Source organism: Heptranchias perlo, chromosome 13 (genome assembly GCF_035084215.1).
Source record: "Heptranchias perlo isolate sHepPer1 chromosome 13, sHepPer1.hap1, whole genome shotgun sequence".
NCBI classification, from domain to species: domain Eukaryota; kingdom Metazoa; phylum Chordata; class Chondrichthyes; order Hexanchiformes; family Hexanchidae; genus Heptranchias; species Heptranchias perlo.
Genome location: NC_090337.1, coordinates 2,763,442 through 2,784,205, shown reverse-complemented (window position 1 = coordinate 2,784,205; position 20,764 = coordinate 2,763,442). Strand labels below are relative to the sequence as shown.

At 46.1% G+C, this 20,764-nt stretch overlaps 1 protein-coding gene across 2 annotated transcripts in view; it reads right to left on the bottom strand.

Moving 5' to 3' along the window:
- The window catches only part of tp63 (tumor protein p63), a 121,425-nt gene that overhangs the window by 59,805 nt on the left and 40,856 nt on the right, over nucleotides 1-20,764 (bottom strand). For both annotated transcript variants that reach the window (XM_067994840.1, XM_067994841.1), the window contains exon 2: nucleotides 7,000-7,251. In XM_067994840.1, the coding sequence (XP_067850941.1) occupies nucleotides 7,000-7,251 (252 nt within the window). The remainder of the gene's footprint in view (nucleotides 1-6,999; nucleotides 7,252-20,764) is intronic.

Below are 20,764 nucleotides of genomic sequence, written 5' to 3'. Positions count from 1 at the left end.
GAAAGGGTGGGAGAGGCAGAAACCGTCAACTCATTTAAATAGTACCTGGATGTGCACCTGAAGTGCTGTGACCTGCAAGGCTATGGACCAACGGCTGGAAAGTGGAATTAGGCTGGATGGCTCATTTTCGGCCGGCGCGGACACGATGGGCTGAATGCCCTCCATCTGTGCCGTAACTTTTCTATGATTCTATGAAATGTTACTGCCTCTTACTTGGTGCACCAGGTTTAAGCAAAGGATAATGCCTGCGATCTAGTGTACCAGGTTTTAGCAAGGATAAAGCGTGCAATCTAGTGCACCAAGTTTTAGCAAGGATAAGGGCTACGATCTGGTGCACTGTGCAATTCTTCTGTAACGTGCATAATTTTCTTCAATCAGAGCCTAAACATAAAGTGCTGATTCAATTTTCCAGTTTTAAAACAATACTTAGTGTAATGAGATTGCTATCGGGAAAGTCAGCCAATGATGCTAGATAAGCCTTTCAAACAAGCCCGATCACACTACCCTCAAGCATTACATAGAATTACATAGACTGTACAGCACAGAAACAGGCCACTCCGCTCAACAGGTCTATGCCAGTGTTTATGCTCCACACAAGCCTCCTCCCTCTCTACTTCATCTCACCCTATCAGCATATCCTTCTATTCCTTTCTCCCTCATGTGTTTATCTAGCTTTCCCTTAAATGCATCTATGCGATTCGCCTCAACCACTCCTTGCGGCAGCGAGTTCCACATTCTAACTACTCTCTGGGTAAAGAAGTTTCTCCTGAATTTCCTATTGGATTTATTTGTGACTATCTTATATTTATGGCCCCTAGTGCTGGCCTCCCCCGCAAGTGGAAACTTCTTCTCTACGTCTACCCTATCAAACCCTTTCATAATCTTGAAGACATCTATCAGGACACCCTTCAGGCTTCTCTTTTCTAGAGAGAAGAGCCCCAGCCTGTTCAATCTTCCCTGATAGGTATAACCTTTCAATTCTGGTATCATCCAAGAAAATCTTTTTTCACTTTCTCCAGTTCCTCTATATCCTTTTTACAATATGGAGATCAGAACTGTGCACAGTACTCCAAGTGTGGTCTAACCAAGGTTCTATACAAGTTTAACATAACTTCTCTGCTTTTTAATTCTATCCCTCGAGAAGTGAACCCCAGTGCTTGTTTTTTTTTAAATGGCCTCATTAACCTGCGTCGCTACTTTTAGTGATTTGTGTATCTGCACCCCCAGATCCCTCTGATCCTCTACGCCATTTAGACTCTTATTATCCGAGCAGTATGTGGCCCCCTTATTCCTCCTATCAAAATGTAATAACTCACACATATCTATATTGAAATTCATTTGCCAATTGCACGCCCATTCTGCAAGTTTGTTAATGTTTTCCTGTATTTTGTCCTCGGTATTAACTATACCCCCCAATTTGCAGTCGTCCTCAAATTTTGAAGTTATATTTCTGATTCCCAAGTCCAAATCGTTTATGTAAATAGTGAACAACAGTGGTCTCAGCACTGATCCTTGTGGAACACCACTTCCCACCTTTTGCCATCTTAGTAGTTTCTGCACCACTGTGACCATAAATGTCTCAGTCTGCGATAACTACTGGAACGTGAAGTGAGCAAGGCTGCAGTATGATCCAAACCATGTCTCAAGGCAGAGAAGAACAGTCAAGAGGAGACTTGTACATTCAGTGTAAGGTCTGTGTGCTCGTGCAGTGAAATCAGAAATGCATTTATAATGTATAAATGAGTTTACAGTTTTATTACATCTAGCAGACAAAGTGAATCTTCTACCACATCTCAAACTCCCCCGACTCTTCACTACTTCCTCCCCTCCCGTGCGCCTCATATCTGGAATGCAGCGGTGCCCGTAACAATTTGCTGGATCAAGAGGAAATGACCTTCTCTCTGTGACTTCCATTTCTGACTTTTTCACCCAACTAGAAACCTAACTTTGGTTAGTGACACCGGAGCTGAGATTTCTTTCACACCTGTACAATTGACTGAGTCTGCTCTAACTGATTTTATAATGAGGTTTCCTAAATTATGTCATTTGGAAAAACAATTAAGATTTCTTTTTTTACCTGAGCTTGATTTGCCAATAGGGTAGAGGATATTAAAAAAGGGCACTGGAGAAAACTGAAGCAAAAAGTACAGAAAGTCCCCCATAGAAACCAAACCATACTCAGGTATGAAAAGAAAACTGCAAATGCTGATAAAGGTCTCCACCCAAAATGTTAATCTGTTTTCTTTTTCCAGATTCTGACAAACCAGCTGTATGTATCCTGCATTTTATCCTTTATATATTTGATTTACTTCCAGCTCATTCTGATTTCCATTTAAGAGCTTTTTTTTAAATGCAGGCACATTCCAGTATACTGAGCAATCTATAGAATCACAGGTTCCATGGCTCATGTTTAGAACCATTTGATCTGGAAAACAAGCTGCAACAGGTCTTTGGGCATAAACAAGTTTGTGCCTCATCACATGTTGAACGGGCTGGTAGCAGATGTTCCTTGCATGCTACATCTTGCTCCTTGCTCAAATATTTGAATGAAAACTATAAAGTCTAGGTTCTTGTGTGGTTTCCTGAGGGGAGTGGGAGGTCACTGATACCCAAGCAAGGTACAATAATACAACACAGATTTAAACCATCCCTGGGCAACTCACTGTCGCAGCTTATAATGGTAGCGCAAGCATGGCCAAGTTATTTGTCTTTGAGGCTGCAAAGGTGCATACCATGAGCTTCAAGAGCCGCGCAGGAACTTTAAACTCATGCTCCTGTATCTCAAGTTGCTGATACTAACAGATCTCGGTGTTCTGATTAATCCACCATTGAGGCAACAGCAAGAACAACAAACCTCCTGGCCCACGAAACTCAAACAGGACAAATCAGTGAGTTGCCTGGACTGTGAGGGATGGTTTACCATCACAATGCATGGGCCCAGCTCAGCATCGAACTCCCTAGCCCACCCATTCTACACAACTCCATCATGACACTGTGTTTACAGCTCTCACCCAGTTAACTGGTCTCCAAAATAGACCAGGACAAGGCAGCAGGAGAAAGGGGGGGGGGGGGAGTGAAGCACATCAGCTGTGTTGATTTTGCCCTCCGTGTACCCAATCTCCCTGCACCTTACAAGCACCGATTCTTCCGAGTTAGGCAGCTTATACCGCATTTATTTACAGAGCTGTCAGCAGCAGCACTCCAGATTATTGTGGCAGCAACCAAAGGAGGAAGAATGGTGTAAACATTATGCCACCTGCTGCCATGTTGCCTAACTACAGGCTGCCAGAGGCGGATGCTGGCTTGTACAGATCCTTAGTAACAGCCAGGAAACGAAAGCCGTGTTTATGACTTCCCAATAACTGCGCTCACACAGGGCTCCTGTGAAGAGAGAGTCTGTGCAATCTGGCTCCACAATATAAACAATCTGGATCCCATACAACTGGCAGCAAAGGTGAACAGAAGGACCTCTGTACTTGATTAAAGCATTAAAAACTAGCATCTAAACTGTCCAAACCACAAAGTCACTTTGACCATTAGTGGTTGACTCTGCCATGTATAATAAATATGAAATCCTTCGCTAATGCAATTGTGATGCAAACAGAGCTTTGATTACACGATTTCTATAGACCATTCCTGTTCACTATTACACTACATGCTGATCCTGATACAGGCAATTTAGCTAAATTCAGTAATTTAGCTATGTATTAACCAGGAGTTCTAATCGATATATCTATTGCACTGTCCCCTAACTTTAGTACTTATAACAAAACATTGCAGGAGATATCAGGTGCCATCTGTTGACACAGAAAAAACGAAGGAAAGGAAATCTCTCCATTGAGCAACAATCAAAATACATAAAAGGCACCTTTCAGTCCCTTTAATCAGAATGATTCAATCGGTGTAATTCATAGAATCACAGCACAAATGGAGATCACTCAACCCATTGTGCCTGTAAAAGTGCTAGTTCTTCACCTGGAGCAATTTTCTCTAATCCCATTTCCCTTCTATATCCCGTATCCTTTTATAATCTTCCTTTTCAAATCCTCACCCAATTCCCTTTCAAATGATGTTAACAGTCTCTGCCTAGTAGCCCCTTGTGGTAAAAACATTCTTCTAGTAATAATCTCAGTCTGTATCCCCTTGTTACTAATTCACCAGCCAGTAGGGACAGTCTTTCACGACTTACCTTCTCAAAATTACTTTTAGATCCCCCTTAACTTTCTCTGTTCTAGTGATAAAAGGCCCAATTTTTCAAGCCTTTCTTCATAACTATAATTTGTCATTCCTGTTTTCATTCATCATTCTTTGAAATACATAGAAGTTACAACAAGGAAACAGGACAGTCGGCCCATCCAGCCCATATTGGCGTTTACCCTCCACACAAGCAAACTTTCCTATTCATGTGTACCTTATTCCTGTATCTCGTCATTCCCTTTTCCTTCCACCTATCCAATCTAATCTTGAATGTTGGCATAGTTTCTGCCTCAACTAATTCCACAGCCTCACAACTCTGTGTGAAGAAGTTTCTCCTGCCCTCTGTTCTAAATCTCTTACATTTAACCTTGTATCTATGGCCCCCTCGATCTAGACTCCTTAACTACTGGAAACACTGCTTCTATCTACTCTTCCCCAGCCTTTCGTAATTTTAAACACTTCTATCATATCGCTCTGTAGTCTGTGTTGTTCTAACGAAACGAGATCCAATTTTTCAATTTGCTATACCCTTTCCATGGATCTAATAATACCTTTTGCATAATTTCCTTCCAATTGTGGACTCACAAAGTCTTGTACAAACTCAACATCACTTGCTTGCTTTTATATTCAAAGCCTTTTTGTATAAAAGCTCATTTGCCTTTTTTATGCCCTGTCCCTGTGCTCCCACCTTTAAATATCTGTGTATCAGAATTTAATCGTACTAATGTTTGGCACAACTGTTTTTTACACTTATTTTGTCACGCTCTCCACATCTGATCAGTTGTACTGAATAGAAATGTTTTCCTCTCACCTGGGATTACATCATTGGGCACATTTTCTTCCTAGTTAATGGCAGAAAGAATGAGGAGATGCAATATAAATTAAATGGTACAATTCTAAAAGGGGTGCAGGAACAGAGAGACCTCGGGGTATATGTGCACAAATCTTTAAAGGTGGCAGGAGGAGAAAGAGGTTAGAAAAGCATACGGGATCCTGGGCTTTATAAATAGAAGCATGGGGTACAAATGCAAGGAAGTTATGTTAAACCTTTACAAAACACTGGTCCGGCCACAACTGGAATAATATGTCCAATTCTGGGCACCACACTTTAGGAAGGATGTGAAGGGGCCTTAGAGAGGGTACAGAAAAGATTTTCAAGAATGGTTCCAGGGATGAGGGACTTTAGTTATGTGGATAGACTGGAGAAGATGGGGCTGTTCTCCTTAGAGCAGAGAAGGTTGAGAGGAGGTTTGATAGAAGTGTTGAAAATGATGAAGGGTTTAGATAAAGTAAATAAGAGAAACTGTTCCCATTGGCGGAAGGGTCATGAACCAGAGGATGCAGATTTAAGGTGATTGGCAAAAGAACCAAAGGCAACATCAGGAGAAACTTTTTTAAGCAGCGAGTTGTTACGATCTGAAATGCGCTGCCTGAAAGGGCGGTGGAAGCAGATTCAATCGAGGCTTTCAAAAAGGAATTGGATAAATACTTGAAGGGAAAAAATTTGCAGGGCTACGGGGAAAGAGCGGGGGAATGGAACTAACTGGGTTGTCCTTACAAAGAGCTGGCACGGGCTCGATGGGCCGAATGGCCTCTTTCTGTGCTTTAATCATTCTATGATTCTAGTTCTTAGTTCACACTTTTAACTATGAAATAGGCACATGACAGCAGTGATTCTGCACAGAAAAGAAAAAATATTCTGTTTGGCACGACTGGTCAAGTATGGACAAAATGATAAAGTAAGTGGAGAAAAAAGTAAAGCTAGAAAGGGTGATTCAATTAAACAGTATTCCCCAAAACAAGGTTTCAGTACTCACAAATAAGGAAACCTTTGTACTTTCAAATGTTGTTTAACTCTGACCCCACATTTAAACGTTTAAATTGATACCCCCTCGTCACCGTCTCCCAACCAGAGGAAAATCTTTTCCAATTCACTTTATCAAAACACTTTATAATTTTCAAAACCTCTATTAAATCTCCTCTTAGTCTTCTCTGCTCCAGTAGAAACAGTCCCAGTATCTCAAGTCACTCCCCTGAAATAAAGTTTCCCATCCCTGGCATCATCCTGGTGAATCTACGCTGTATCTATGGCTTTAATATCCTTTCTATAATAGGGTGCCCAAAACTGTTCCGTCTCTTTCTGTGGCCTAACTAGTGCTTTGTACAAATTTATCATTCCTTCTTTACACTTTGTATTCCATGCCCCTATTTATAAAACCCAAGATTCGATTGGGTTTTTTTTAAAAATGGTTTTATCTACCTGCACTCACACTGTCAGGGAATTATGTATCTGAACCTCTAGGTTTCTGTTCCTCCAGGTTTCTGTTCCTCCATACTGGTCAGCCTCTTCCGATTGAGCGTTTATTCCAATTCCTTGTTTTTCCTCCCAAAATGTATTATTTTACACTTTTCCATATTAAATTGCATCTGCCACCCGTCTGCCCATCCACTAACGTATGATCTCCTGAAGTGTTGTACAATCCAACTTGCTGTTTGCCAAGCCTCACTGCTTTTGTAAGTTTGAAAGCTGATGAATCTTTCAAGATGAGATAGAGACATAACGCCACCCCCGAGGGGAAGGGTGTTAAAAAGAAGAAAGCTCCTCTCTCTCTCTCCCTCCCTCTCTTGCTCTCTGCCCTTGCTCTCTCTTTCAGTGTTTTATATTTTTATTTAGCTCATCAACTGTAACTAAGTGACATCTTATTAAATTGCTGGGCCCATTCCATTAGCGCAGTCACACACGTCTCGATTATCGTCAAAAGCAGTGAACACTTTAGGTCAGTGTTGGTGGAGATAACTTACTGTCCATGTAGCAGACTTTGCTGTACTGGATTGCTGGAACGACACATCAAAGCCATGTGGGCCCGGATAGTCTGTGTTTGATGGGATGGCTGGTGATGGAGAGAGGGTTTCGAAGGTGGAGCTGGGCTGAGCATATGGTGAGGGCGCTGTGACGTTGGGGGTGTGGTCGTTGTTATACGGGCTGGTGGAGGAGGATCCGTTCTGTATCTGTTGCTCCATACTGTTAAGGAGCCCCAGGTTTGTGTACTGAGGCTGGAGGGAAGAAAGAGAGAGATAAAAACATACCGTTAGCAACATTCACATCAGCTAAATTCAAACATTACCTGCGCTGAATGACTGTCCAGGTTACACACTACAGAACTTGCTATCTTACTAAAGCTGAAGGTTGTTCTGCAATGTTTAAAATTAATCACCCAAGTATGTCATTGTCCAATCACTGCAGAAATAAGAGGGTTTCAAAGTTCATTATTTAATTAACTGATATATCACAAATAAATAATCATTTCCAATGTAACAGTTGAAATTACTTAGAATGGTTTATCACCTGCATTAGAACATAAGAAATAGGAGCAGGAGTATGCCATATGGCCCCTCGTGCCTGCTCCGCCATTCAATCAGATCATGGCTGATCTTTGACCTCAACTCCACTTTCCGGCCCGATCCCCATATCCCTTGATTCCCCTAGAGTCCAAAAATCTGTCCACCTCAGCCTTGAATATATTCATTGACTCAGCATCCACAGCCCTCTGGGGTAGAGAATTCCAAAGATTCACAGCCCTCTGCGTGAAGAAATTCCTCCTCATCTCAGTCTTGAATGGCCGATGCCGTATCCCGAGACTATGCCCCCTAGTTCGCGACTCTCTAGCCAGGGGAAACAATCTCTCAGCATCTACCCTGTCAAGCCCCCTCATAATCTTATGTGTTTCAATGAGATCACCTCTCATTCTTCTAAATTCCAGAGAGTATAGGTCCATTCTACTCAACCTCTCTTCGTAGGACAACCTCTCATCCCTGAATTAATCTAGTGAACCTTTGTTGCACCGCCTCTAAGGGAAGAATATCCTTCCTTAGATAAGGAGACCAAAACTCTACGCAGTACTCCAGGTGAGGTCTCACCAATGCCCTGTACAATTGTAGTAAGACTTCCTTCCTTTTGTACTCCAACCCCCTTGCAATAAAGGCCAACATGCCATTTGCCTTCCTGATTGCTTGCTGTACCTGCATACTAATTTTTTGTGTTTCTTGCATCGAACGAGTGTGTTAAGCAGCTGTACAAGAGGCGAACTGATCGTAACTTCTGTCTTAGAATTATCAATCCCAAAAATATTTAATCATGTGCTTTCTGAAAAAGGATTACCCCTATTGGTGCAGATCAGCCATGATCAAATTGAATGGTGGAGTAAGTCCAAGGGATTGACTGGCCGAGGAACATAGGAACAGGAGGAGGCCATTCAGCCCCTCGAGCCTGTTCCGCCATTCAATGAGATCATGGCCGATCTGTATCCTAACTCCATTTACCCGCCTTGGCTCCATATCCCTTAATACCCTTGGCGAGCAAAAATCTATCGATCTCAGATGAAAAATTATTAGTTGAGCATCTACTGCTTTTTGTGGGAGAGAGTTCCACACTTCTACCACCCTTTGTGTGAAGAAGAGTTTCCTAACTTTTCTCCTGAATGACCTGGCTCTGACTTCAAGGTTATCTCCCCTTGTCCTAGACTCCCCCACCATCGGAAAACATTTCACTCTATCTACCCTATCAATTCCTTTCAAAATCTTAAAAACCTCAATCAAATCACCCCTTATGCTTCTGTAGTCCAGGGAATACAAGCCTAGTTTGTGTAATCTCTCCTCACAATTTAACCCCTGGAGCCCTGGTAACATTCTGGCGAATCTGCGCTGCACTCCTTCCAAGGCCAATCTATCCTTTCGAAGATGCGGTGCCCAGAACTGTACACAGTAATCCAGATGTGGTCTAACCAGAGCTTTGTATAGCTATAGCAAAACTTACTCCCCTATATTCCAGCCCTCTAGATATAAAGGCTAACATTTCATTAGCCTTTTTGATTACTTTTTGTACCTGACCACTATATTTTAGTGATCTTTGTACATGGACCCCTAAATCTCTTTGGACCCCCACTGTTCCGAGCTATTCGCCATTTAATAAATACTCGGATCAATCCCTTTTGTGGTCCAAAGTGGATGACCTCACACTTACCTGCGTTGAAATCCATCTGCCACAGTTTTGCCCACTCACTTAATCTATCAATGTCTCTTTGTATTTTATGCTCCCATCGACACCATTTATCTTGCCACCTATCTTTGAGTCATCAGCAAACTTGGATATATGGCTCTCCATATAGTGAATAGTTGAGGTCCCAGCACGGATCCTTGTGGGACATCATGAGTCACTTCCTTCCAATTCGAGTACATATCCATTACCCCTGCTCTCTGTCTACCACCTAACCAATCTCCTAACCAGGTCAATAATTTGCCTTCAATTTCATGAACTTTATTTCAGCTAACAGTCTCTTATGTGGAACCTCATTGAAAGATAGGTACAAGATAGGAAAGATAGAGCAGGAGGTAAGAGAGGAGGGGGAGTTGCGTTCTTGATTAGGGAGAACATCACGGCAGTAGTGAGAGGGGATATATCCGAGGGTTCGCCCACTGAGTCTATATGGGTAGAACTGAAAAACAAGAAGGGAGAGATCACTTTGAAAGGATTGTACTACAGACCCCCAAATAGTCAACGGGAAATTGAGGAGCAAATATGTAAGGAGGTTACAGACAGCTGCAAGAAAAATAGGGTGGTAATAATAGGGGACTTTAACTTTCCCAACATTGACTGGGACAGCCATAGCATTAGGAGCTTGGATGGAGAGAAATTTGTTGAGTGTATTCAGGAGGAATTTCTCATTCAGTATGTGGATGGCCCGACTAGAGAGGGGGCAAAACTTGACCTCCTCTTGGGAAATAAGGAAGGGCAGGTGACAGAAGTGTTAGTGAGGGATCACTTTGGGACCAGTGATTATAATTCCATTAGTTTTAAGATAGCTATGGAGAAGGATAGGTCTGGCCCAAAAGTTAAAATTCTAAATTGGGGAAAGGCCAATTTTGATGGTATTAGACAGGAACTTTCAGAAGTTGATTGGGAGAGTCTGTTGGCAGGCAAAGGGACGTCTGATAAGTGGGAGGCTTTCAAAAGTGTGTTAACCAGGGTTCAGGGTAAGCACATTCCTTATAAAGTGAAGGGCAAGGCTGGTAGAAGTAGGGAACCTTGGATGACTCGGGAGATTGAGGCCCTAGTCAAAAAGAAGGAGGAGGCATATGACATGCATCGGCAGCTGGGATCAAGTGGATCCCTTGAAGAGTATAGAGATTGCCGGAGTAGAGTTAAGAGAGAAATCAGGAGGGCAAAAAGGGGACATGAGATTGCTTTGGCAGATAAGGCAAAGGAGAATCCAAAAAGCTTCTACAAATACATAAAGGGCAAAAAAGTAACTAGGGAGAGAGTAGGGCCTCTTAAGGATCAACAAGGTCATCTATGTGCGGAACCACAAGAGATGGGTGAGATCCTGAATGAATATTTCACATTGGTATTTACGGTTGAGAAAGGCATGGATGTTAGGGAACTTGGGGAAATAAATAGTGATGTCTTGAGGAGTGTACATATTACAGAGAGGGAGGTGCTGGAAGTCTTAACGCGCATCAAGGTAGATAAATCTCCGGGACCTGATGAAATGTATCCCAGGACGTTATGGGAGGTCAGGGAGGAAATTGCGGGTCCCCTAGCAGAGATATTTGAATCATCCACCGCGACAGGTGAGGTGCCTGAAGATTGGAGGGTAGCAAATGTTGTGCCTTTGTTTAAGAAGGGCGGCAGGGAAAAGCCTGGGAACTACAGACCGGTGAGCCTGACATCTGTAGTGGGTAAGTTGTTAGAGGGTATTCTGAGGGACAGGATCTACAGGCATTTGGAGAGACAGGGACTGATTAGGAACAGTCAGCATGGTTTTGTGAGAGGAAAATCATGTCTCACGAATTTGATTGAGTTTTTTGAAGGGGTAACCAAGAAGATAGATGAGGGCTGTGCAGTAGACGTGGTCTACATGGACTTCAGCAAAGCCTTTGACAAGGTACCGCATGGTAGGTTGTTACATAAGGTTAAATCTCATGGGATCCAAGGTGAAGTAGCCAACTGGATACAAAATTGGCTTGACGACAGAAGACAGAGGGTGGTTGTAGAGGGTTGTTTTTCAAACTGGATGCCTGTGTCCAGCGGTGTGCCTCAGGGATCGGTGCTGAGTCCGCTGTTATTTGTTTTTTATATTAATGATTTGGATGAGAATTTAGGAGGCATGGTTAGTAAGTTTGCAGATGACACCAAGATTGGTGGCATTGTGGACAGTGAAGAAGGTTATCTAGGATTGCAACGGGATCTTGATAAATTGGGCCAGTGGGCCGATGAATGGCAGATGGAGTTTAATTTAGATAAATGTGAGGTGATGCATTTTGGTAGATCGAATCGGGCCAGGACCTACTCCGTTAATGGTAGGGCGTTGGGGAGAGTTATAGAACAAAGAAATCTAGGAGTACAGGTTCATAGATCCTTGAAAGTGGAGTCACAGGTGGATAGGGTGGTGAAGAAGGCATTCGGCATGCTTGGTTTCATTGGTCAGAACATTGAATGCAGGAGTTGGGATGTCTTGTTGAAGTTGTACAAGACATTAGTAAGGCCACACTTGGAATACTGTGTACAGTTCTGGTCACCCTATTATAGAAAGGATATTATTAAACTAGAAAGAGTGCAGAAAAGATTTACTAGGATGCTACCGGGACTTGATGGTTTGACTTATAGGGAGAGGTTAGACAGACTGGGACTTTTTTCCCTGGAGAGTAGGAGGTTAAGGGGTGATCTTACAGAAGTCTATAAAATAATGAGGGGCATAGATAAGGTAGATAGTCAAAATCTTTTCCCAAAGGTAGGGGAGTCTATAACGAGGGGGCATAGATTTAAGGTGAGAGGGGAGAGATACAAAAGGGTCCAGAGGGGCAATTTTTTCACTCAAAGGGTGGTGAGTGTCTGGAACGAGCTGCCAGAGGCAGTAGTAGAGGCGGGTACAATTTTGTCTTTTAAAAAGCATTTGGACAGTTACATGGGTAAGATGGGTATAGAGGGATATGGGCCAAGTGCAGGCAATTGGGACTAGCTTAGTGGTATAAACTGGGCGACATGGACATGTTGGGCCGAAGGGCCTGTTTCCATGTTGTAACTTCTATGATTCTATGAATGCAGGAGGAAGTCCATATAAACTCCATCCATAGACATTCCCCTGTCTACTACACAAGTTACTTCCTCAAAAAATTCAATTAGGTTCGTTAGACATGACCTACCCTTTACAAATCCATGTTGGCTCTCTCTAATCAGCTCAAATTTCTTGAAGTGTTCATGTCACTCTGTCCTTAATTATAGATTCCAATAACTTCCCCACAACAGGTGTTAGAGTAACAGGTCTATAATTTACTGGTTTCTCTCTCTCACCTTTCTTAAATAATGGAGTTGCATTTGCAATTTTTTATTCTAAAGGGACAATTCCTGAATCGAGAGCGCTTTGGAAGATCATGGCTAAAGCATCTGCAATTGCCTCACCTATGCCTACACCTGTTCCTAATGTTCCTACTTAAAATGCAGTTAAAATTCCACTAACCAAAGATTTTCCCTACACCATATAGAAACCATATCCACTTGCTACATTTTCCAGCATCACAGTTGCAACTAATTTGATTAAAATTGAAATCCACTCAGATCAGAAACACTCAGCTGTTCAATACTGAAGGCAAAATTCTTGAGTCCAGTTTTTCATATCAGAATGTGTTAATCACATTACCACCCCCTCTAGCGAAGACACGCACTGCTCCCCCCACCTCTAGCGAAGACACGCACTGCTCCCCCCACCTCTAGCGGAGACACGCACTGCTCCCCCCACCTCTAGCGGAGACACACACTGCTCCCTCCTCTAGCGAAGACACGCACTGCTCCCCCCCCCAGCGGAGACACGCACTGCTCCCTCCTCTAGCGGAGACACACACTGCTCCCCCCCCCAGCGGAGACACGCACTGCTCCCTCCTCTAGCGGAGACACGCACTGCCCCCCCCACCTCTAGCGGAGACACACACTGCTCCCCCCACCTCTAGCGGAGACACACACTGCTCCCTCCTCTAGCGGAGACACGCACTGCCCCCCCACCTCTAGCGGAGACACGCACTGCCCCCCCCACCTCTAGCGGAGACACGCACTGCTCCCTCCTCTAGCGGAGACACGCACTGCTCCCCCACCTCTAGCGGAGACACGCACTGCTCCCCCCACCTCTAGCGGAGACACACACTGCTCCCCCCACCTCTAGCGGAGACACACACTGCCCCCCCCACCTCTAGCGGAGACACACACTGCTCCCCCCACCTCTAGCGGAGACACGCACTGCTCCCCCCACCTCTAGCGGAGACACGCACTGCTCCCCCCACCTCTAGCGGAGACACACACTGCCTCCCCCACCTCTAGCGGAGACACACACTGCTCCCCCCACCTCTAGCGGAGACACACACTGCTCCCCCCACCTCTAGCGGAGACACGCACTGCCCCCCCCACCTCTAGCGGAGACACACACTGCTCCCCCCACCTCTAGCGGAGACACGCACTGCTCCCCCCACCTCTAGCGGAGACACGCACTGCTCCCCCCACCTCTAGCGGAGACACGCACTGCTCCCCCCACCTCTAGCGGAGACACGCACTGCTCCCCCCACCTCTAGCGGAGACACGCACTGCTCCCCCCACCTCTAGCGGAGACACGCACTGCTCCCCCCACCTCTAGCGGAGACACACACTGCTCCCCCCACCTCTAGCGGAGACACGCACTGCCCCCCCCACCTCTAGCGGAGACACACACTGCTCCCCCCACCTCTAGCGGAGACACACACTGCTCCCCCCACCTCTAGCGGAGACACGCACTGCTCCCCCCACCTCTAGCGGAGACACGCACTGCTCCCCCACCTCTAGCGGAGACACGCACTGCTCCCCCCCCCAGCGGAGACACACACTGCTCCCCCCACCTCTAGCGGAGACACGCACTGCTCCCTCCTCTAGCGGAGACACGCACTGCTCCCCCCCCCAGCGGAGACACACACTGCTCCCCCCACCTCTAGCGGAGACACACACTGCTCCCCCCACCTCTAGCGGAGACACGCACTGCTCCCCCCCCCAGCGGAGACACGCACTGCCCCCCCACCTCTAGCGGAGACACACACTGCTCCCTCCTCTAGCGGAGACACGCACTGCCCCCCCACCTCTAGCGGAGACACGCACTGCTCCCCCCACCTCTAGCGGAGACACGCACTGCTCCCCCACCTCTAGCGGAGACACGCACTGCTCCCCCACCTCTAGCGGAGACACGCACTGCCCCCCCCACCTCTAGCGGAGACACGCACTGCTCCCTCCTCTAGCGGAGACACGCACTGCTCCCCCACCTCTAGCGGAGACACGCACTGCCCCCCCCTCCTCTAGCGGAGACACGCACTGCTCCCTCCTCTAGCGGAGACACGCACTGCCCCCCCCACCTCTAGCGGAGACACGCACTGCCCCCCCACCTCTAGCGGAGACACGCACTGCTCCCCCCCCAGCGGAGACACGCACTGCCCCCCCACCTCTAGCGGAGACACGCACTGTCCCCCCCCACCTCTAGCGGAGACACGCACTGTCCCCCCCCACCTCTAGCGGAGACACGCACTGCCCCCCCACCTCTAGCGGAGACACGCACTGTCCCCCCCACCTCCAGCGGAGACACGCACTGTCCCCCCCCACCTCTAGCGGAGACATGCACTGTCCCCCCCCACCTCCAGCGGAGACATGCACTGTCCCCCCCACCTCCAGCGGAGACACGCACTGTCCCCCCCCACCTCTAGCGGAGACATGCACTGTCCCCCCCACCTCCAGCGGAGACATGCACTGTCCCCCCCACCTCCAGCGGAGACACGCACTGTCCCCCCCTCTAACAGAGACACACTGGTCCCCACCTCTAGCAGAGATGCCCTGCCCCCTCAATCTCTGCCAGGAGATGCATTGCATCTGTCTGATGACTGCTTTCTTTGTCGTAATCAGGGGCCTATGATGCTATCGCTTCCATGAAAAGGTGGGTCTTTTTAAAAATTTGTTCACGGGATGTGGGCGTCGTAGGCAAGGCCGGCATTTATTGTACAAGCGGCTTGATACAACTGAGGGGCTTGCTAGGCCAATTCAGAGGGAAATTAACAGTCAATCATGTTGGTGCGGAATCGGGTATGGATGGTAGGTTTCCTTCCAGTTGGGTTTTTACGGCAATCTGACAGGTTCATGATCACTTTTATCCAGATTTCAAATTCTCAAACTGCCATGGTAGGATTTGAACTCATGGGCCCCGATTTTCAAATGAAATTGCAGGTGCGTTGGGGGCTGCAGAAATCATGAAAATCCAGAGTGGGTGAGGAAACCATCCCCAACTTGCCGACTTTCGGGTTTCCCATCGATGTGCCTGTGTGCGGGTGCGTGCTTCCCGAATGCGGTGCTAATGGGATGATAGTTAAAGAACCAAATATACCTCACTGAGGTACTTTATTTCTGACATAGTAGTTAAACCGATTTTAAACTTACCTGGGCGGCTTTCCCACGGCTTCCAATTCACACCTGGTAAAACCAGGCATGAAGGGCCGGATCAGACAAAAATAAAGTAAATAAATTAAATAAAAAACCATTGCACAAAGTTAAAAAATAAAATAAACCTACCTTTCCACCGATGTCACCTGCACCCCTCTGCTCCGATATCCAATGTCCCCCTCTCCATTGTCTCCCTCTCCGATCTCGATCTCCCTCTCCCCCCCACCCCGATCTTCCCCTCACCCCCGCCCCTCCCAACTGATCTTCAGCGCCCTCCACGCTCTGTTCCAGCACCGGATGACGTCGCTCTCTCTCTCTCTCTCTCTCCCCCCCCCGCCTCAGCGTTGCAGCTCCTGTCGGCAGCCAGCCTGCCAATCAGGCTGGCTGCCGGGCGCGAAACCCGGAAACAACTTTAATCACCATCAATTACATTGCGATCGTGTCGGAAAATGTAAGTTTTTTTTTACTTGGGTTTGCCACGCGCACCTTCACTCCCCCACTGCCAACCCACCACCATTTGAAAATTGAGCCATGTTCTCTAGATTAGACCAGTTACGTTACATTACGCATCTACTGTAGGGTTAAGCAGAGTAACCACAGGAAGCAGGTCTCCACATTACACATCAGGGCCCACCAGCACAGCCACCGGACAGTGTGTTTAAGGGGGACAGCATGGTGCAGAGGTCACTCACCTGAGACAGAAACAATGTTAAGTGAAAGTGCCTTTATATCTAGCACATACACCACCCTCACACTAAAACTGAAGCACAGGGAGCTAGGCAAACCACAATTTGAGACATTGTAAATATCTCTATTGAAGCTTAACTCCACGCAAATACTGCAGCTGAATATTTGACAGATATATTCTGCATTTATTCATTAGATTTTGCTGCCATACCACGGCACTTGGTATGTTTAATTATCATGCATGTACCACACACACACTGAGGCAGTGTCCATACCACACACACTGAGGCAGTCTCCATACCACACACACTGAGGCAGTGTCCATACCACACACACTGAGGCAGTCTCCATACCACACACACTGAGGCAGTGTCCATACCACACACACTGAGGCAGTCTCCATACCACACACACTGAGGCAGTGTCCATACCACACACACTGAGGCAGTCTCCATACCACACACACTGAGGCAGTCTCCATACCACACACACTGAGGCAGTCTCCATACCACACACACTGAGGCAGTCTCCATACCACACACACTGAGGCAGTCTCCATACCACACACACTGAGGCAGTGTCCATACCACACACACTGAGGCAGTCTCCATACCACACACACTGAGGCAGTGTCCATACCACACACACTGAGGCAGTCTCCATACCACACACACTGAGGCAGTGTCCATACCACACACACTGAGGCAGTGTCCATACCACACACACTGAGGCAGTGTCCATACCACACACACTGAGGCAGTCTCCATACCACACACACTGAGGCAGTCTCCATACCACACACACTGAGGCAGTCTCCATACCACACACACTGAGGCAGTGTCCATACCACACACACTGAGGCAGTGTCCATACCACACACACTGAGGCAGTCTCCATACCACACACACTGAGGCAGTGTCCATACCACACACACTGAGGCAGTCTCCATACCACACACACTGAGGCAGTCTCCATACCACACACACTGAGGCAGTCTCCATACCACACACACTGAGGCAGTCTCCATACCACACACACTGAGGCAGTGTCCATACCACACACACTGAGGCAGTCTCCATACCACACACACTGAGGCAGTGTCCATACCACACACACTGAGGCAGTCTCCATACCACACACACTGAGGCAGTGTCCATACCACACACACTGAGGCAGTCTCCATACCACACACACTGAGGCAGTCTCCATACCACACACACTGAGGCAGTCTCCATACCACACACACTGAGGCAGTCTCCATACCACACACACTGAGGCAGTCTCCATACCACACACACTGATGCAGTGTTCATACCACACACACTGATGGCCGGCTATGTGGCCGGGTCCTGCTCCGACTTCTTGTGTTCTTTAGATTTGTGGTTGGGATCAGATCAGCCATGATCTTATTGAATGGCGGAGCAGGCTCGAGGGGCCGATTGGCCTACTCCTGCTCCAATTTCTTATGTTCTTATGTTCATACCACATACATATATAGGAACAAAGGAACAGGAGTAGGCCATTTAGCCCCAACTGTTCTGCCATTAACTGAGATCATGACTGATCTGTAACCTAACTCTATACACCCTTCTTAACCAAAGGTATTAAGGGATATGGGGCTAACAAAAATCTATCAATCTCAGACTTAAAATTTACAATTGAGCTAGCATCAACTGCCATATGCAGAAGAAAGTTCCAAACTTCTCCCACCCTTTGTGTGTAGAAGTGTTTCCTAACTTCACTCCTGAAAGTCCTGGCTCTAATTTTTAGGCAATGCCCCCGTGTCCTAGACTCCCTGACCAGCGGAAATAGTTTCTCGCTATCTTCCCTATCAGTTCCCCTTAATATCTTGAAAACTTCGATCAAATCACCCCTTAATCTTCTGAATTGCAGGGAATATTTTGTGTAAACTCTCCTCGTAATTTAACCCTTGGAGTCCAGGTATCATTCTAGTAAATCTATGCTGCACTCCCTCCAAGGCCAATACATCTTTCCTAAGATGTGATGCCCAGAACTGAACACAGTACTCCAGGTGTGGTCTAACCAGGGCTTTGTATAGCTGGAGCATAACTTTTAACTCTTCTATTATAGTCCTCTAGATATAAAGGCCAGCATTCCATTAGACTTTTTGATAAATCTCCGGGACCTGATGAAATGTATCCCAGGACGATATGGGAGGTTAGGGAGGAAATTGCGGGTCCCCTAGCAGAGATATTTGAATCATCCACCGCTACAGGTGAGGTGCCTGAAGATTGGAGGGTAGCAAATGTTGTGCCTTTGTTTAAGAAGGGCGGCAGGGAAAAGCCTGGGAACTACAGACCGGTGAGCCTGACATCTGTAGTGGGTAAGTTGTTAGAGGGTATTCTGAGGGACAGGATCTACAGGCATTTGGAGAGGCAGGGACTAATTAGGAACAGTCAGCATGGTTTTGTGAGAGGAAAATCATGTCTCACGAATTTGATTGAGTTTTTTGAAGGGGTAACCAAGAAGATAGATGAGGGCTGTGCAGTAGATGTGGTCTACATGGACTTCAGCAAAGCCTTTGACAAGGTACCGCATGGTAGGTTGTTACATAAGGTTAAATCTCATGGGATCCAAGGTGAGGTAGCCAATTGGATACAAAATTGGATTGACGACAGAAGACAGAGGGTGGTTGCAGAGGGTTGTTTTTCAAACTGGATGCCTGTGTCCAGCGGTGTGCCTCAGGGATCGGTGCTGGGTCCGCTGTTATTTGTTATTTATATTAATGATTTGGATGAGAATTTAGGAGGCATGGTTAGTAAGTTTGCAGATGACACCAAGATTGGTGGCATTGTGGACAGTGAAGAAGGTTATCTAGGATTGCAACGGGATCTTGATAAATTGGGCCAGTGGGCCGATGAATGGCAGATGGAGTTTAATTTAGATAAATGTGAGGTGATGCATTTTGGTAGATCGAATCGGGCCAGGACCTACTCTGTTAATGGTAGGGCGTTGGGGAGAGTTATAGAACAAAGAGATCTAGGAGTACAGGTTCATAGCTCCTTGAAAGTGGAGTCGCAGGTGGATAGGGTGGTGAAGAAGGCATTCGGCATGCTTGGTTTCATTGGTCAGAACATTGAATGCAGGAGTTGGGATGTCTTGTTGAAGTTGTACAGGGCATTGGTGAGGCCACACTTGGAGTACTGTGTACAGTTCTGGTCACCCTATTATAGAAAGCATATTATTAAACTAGAAAGAGTGCAGAAAAGATTTACTAGGATGCTACCGGGACTTGATGGTTTGACTTACAGGGAGAGGTTAGACAGACTGGGACTTTTTTCCCTGGAGAGTAGGAGATTTAGGGGTGATCTTATAGAAGTCTATAAAATAATGAGGGGCATAGATAAGGTCGATAGTCAAAATCTTTTCCCAAAGGTAGGGGAGTCTATAACGAGGGGGCATAGATTTAAGGTGAGAGGGGAGAGATACAAAAGGGTCCAGAGGGGCAATTTTTTCACTCAAAGGGTGGTGAGTGTCTGGAACGAGCTGCCAGAGGCAGTAGTAGAGGCGGGTACAATTTTGTCTTTTAAAAAGCATTTGGACAGTTACATGGGTAAGATGGGTATAGAGGGATATGGGCCAAGTGCAGGCAATTGGGACTAGCTTAGTGGTATAAACTGGGCGACATGGACATGTTGGGCCGAAGGGCCTGTTTCCATGTTGTAACTTCTATGATTCTATGATTATTTTCTGTACCTGTCCATGACATTTTAATGATCTATGAAAATTGATAAAGAGTGAGAAAATTAAATATGAGAGTAGACTAGCAAGAAATATAAAAACAGACTAAGAACTTCTACAAGTATGTAAAAAGGAAGAAAGTAGCGAAAGTAAATGTGGGTCCCTTAGAGGCTGAGACAGGAGAAATTATAACGGGGAATAAGGAAATCACAGAGACGTTAAGCAAATATTTTGTAACTCTCTTCACAGTAGAAGAAACAAAAAACATACCAGAAATAGTGGGGAACCCAGGGTCTAATGAGAGTGAGGAACTTAAAATAATTAAGATTAGTAAAGAAAAAGTAGTGCAGAAATTAATGGGACTAAAAGCTGATAAAAATCCTCTGGACCTGATGGCCTACATCCTAGGGTTCTAAAAGAGGTGGTTGCAAAGATAGTGGATGCATTGGTTGTGATCTTCCAAAATTCCCTAGATTCTAGACCAGTCCCAGTGGATTGGAAGGTAATAAATGTAACACCGCTATTCAAGAAAGGAGGGAAGAGAGAATACAGGGAACTACAGACCAGTCAGCCTAACATCAGTAATCGGGAAAATGTTGGAATCCATTATTAAGGATGTAGTAACAGGGCACGTGGAAAGTTGTAATATGACTACGCAGAGTCAACATGGTTTTATGAAAGGGGAATCGT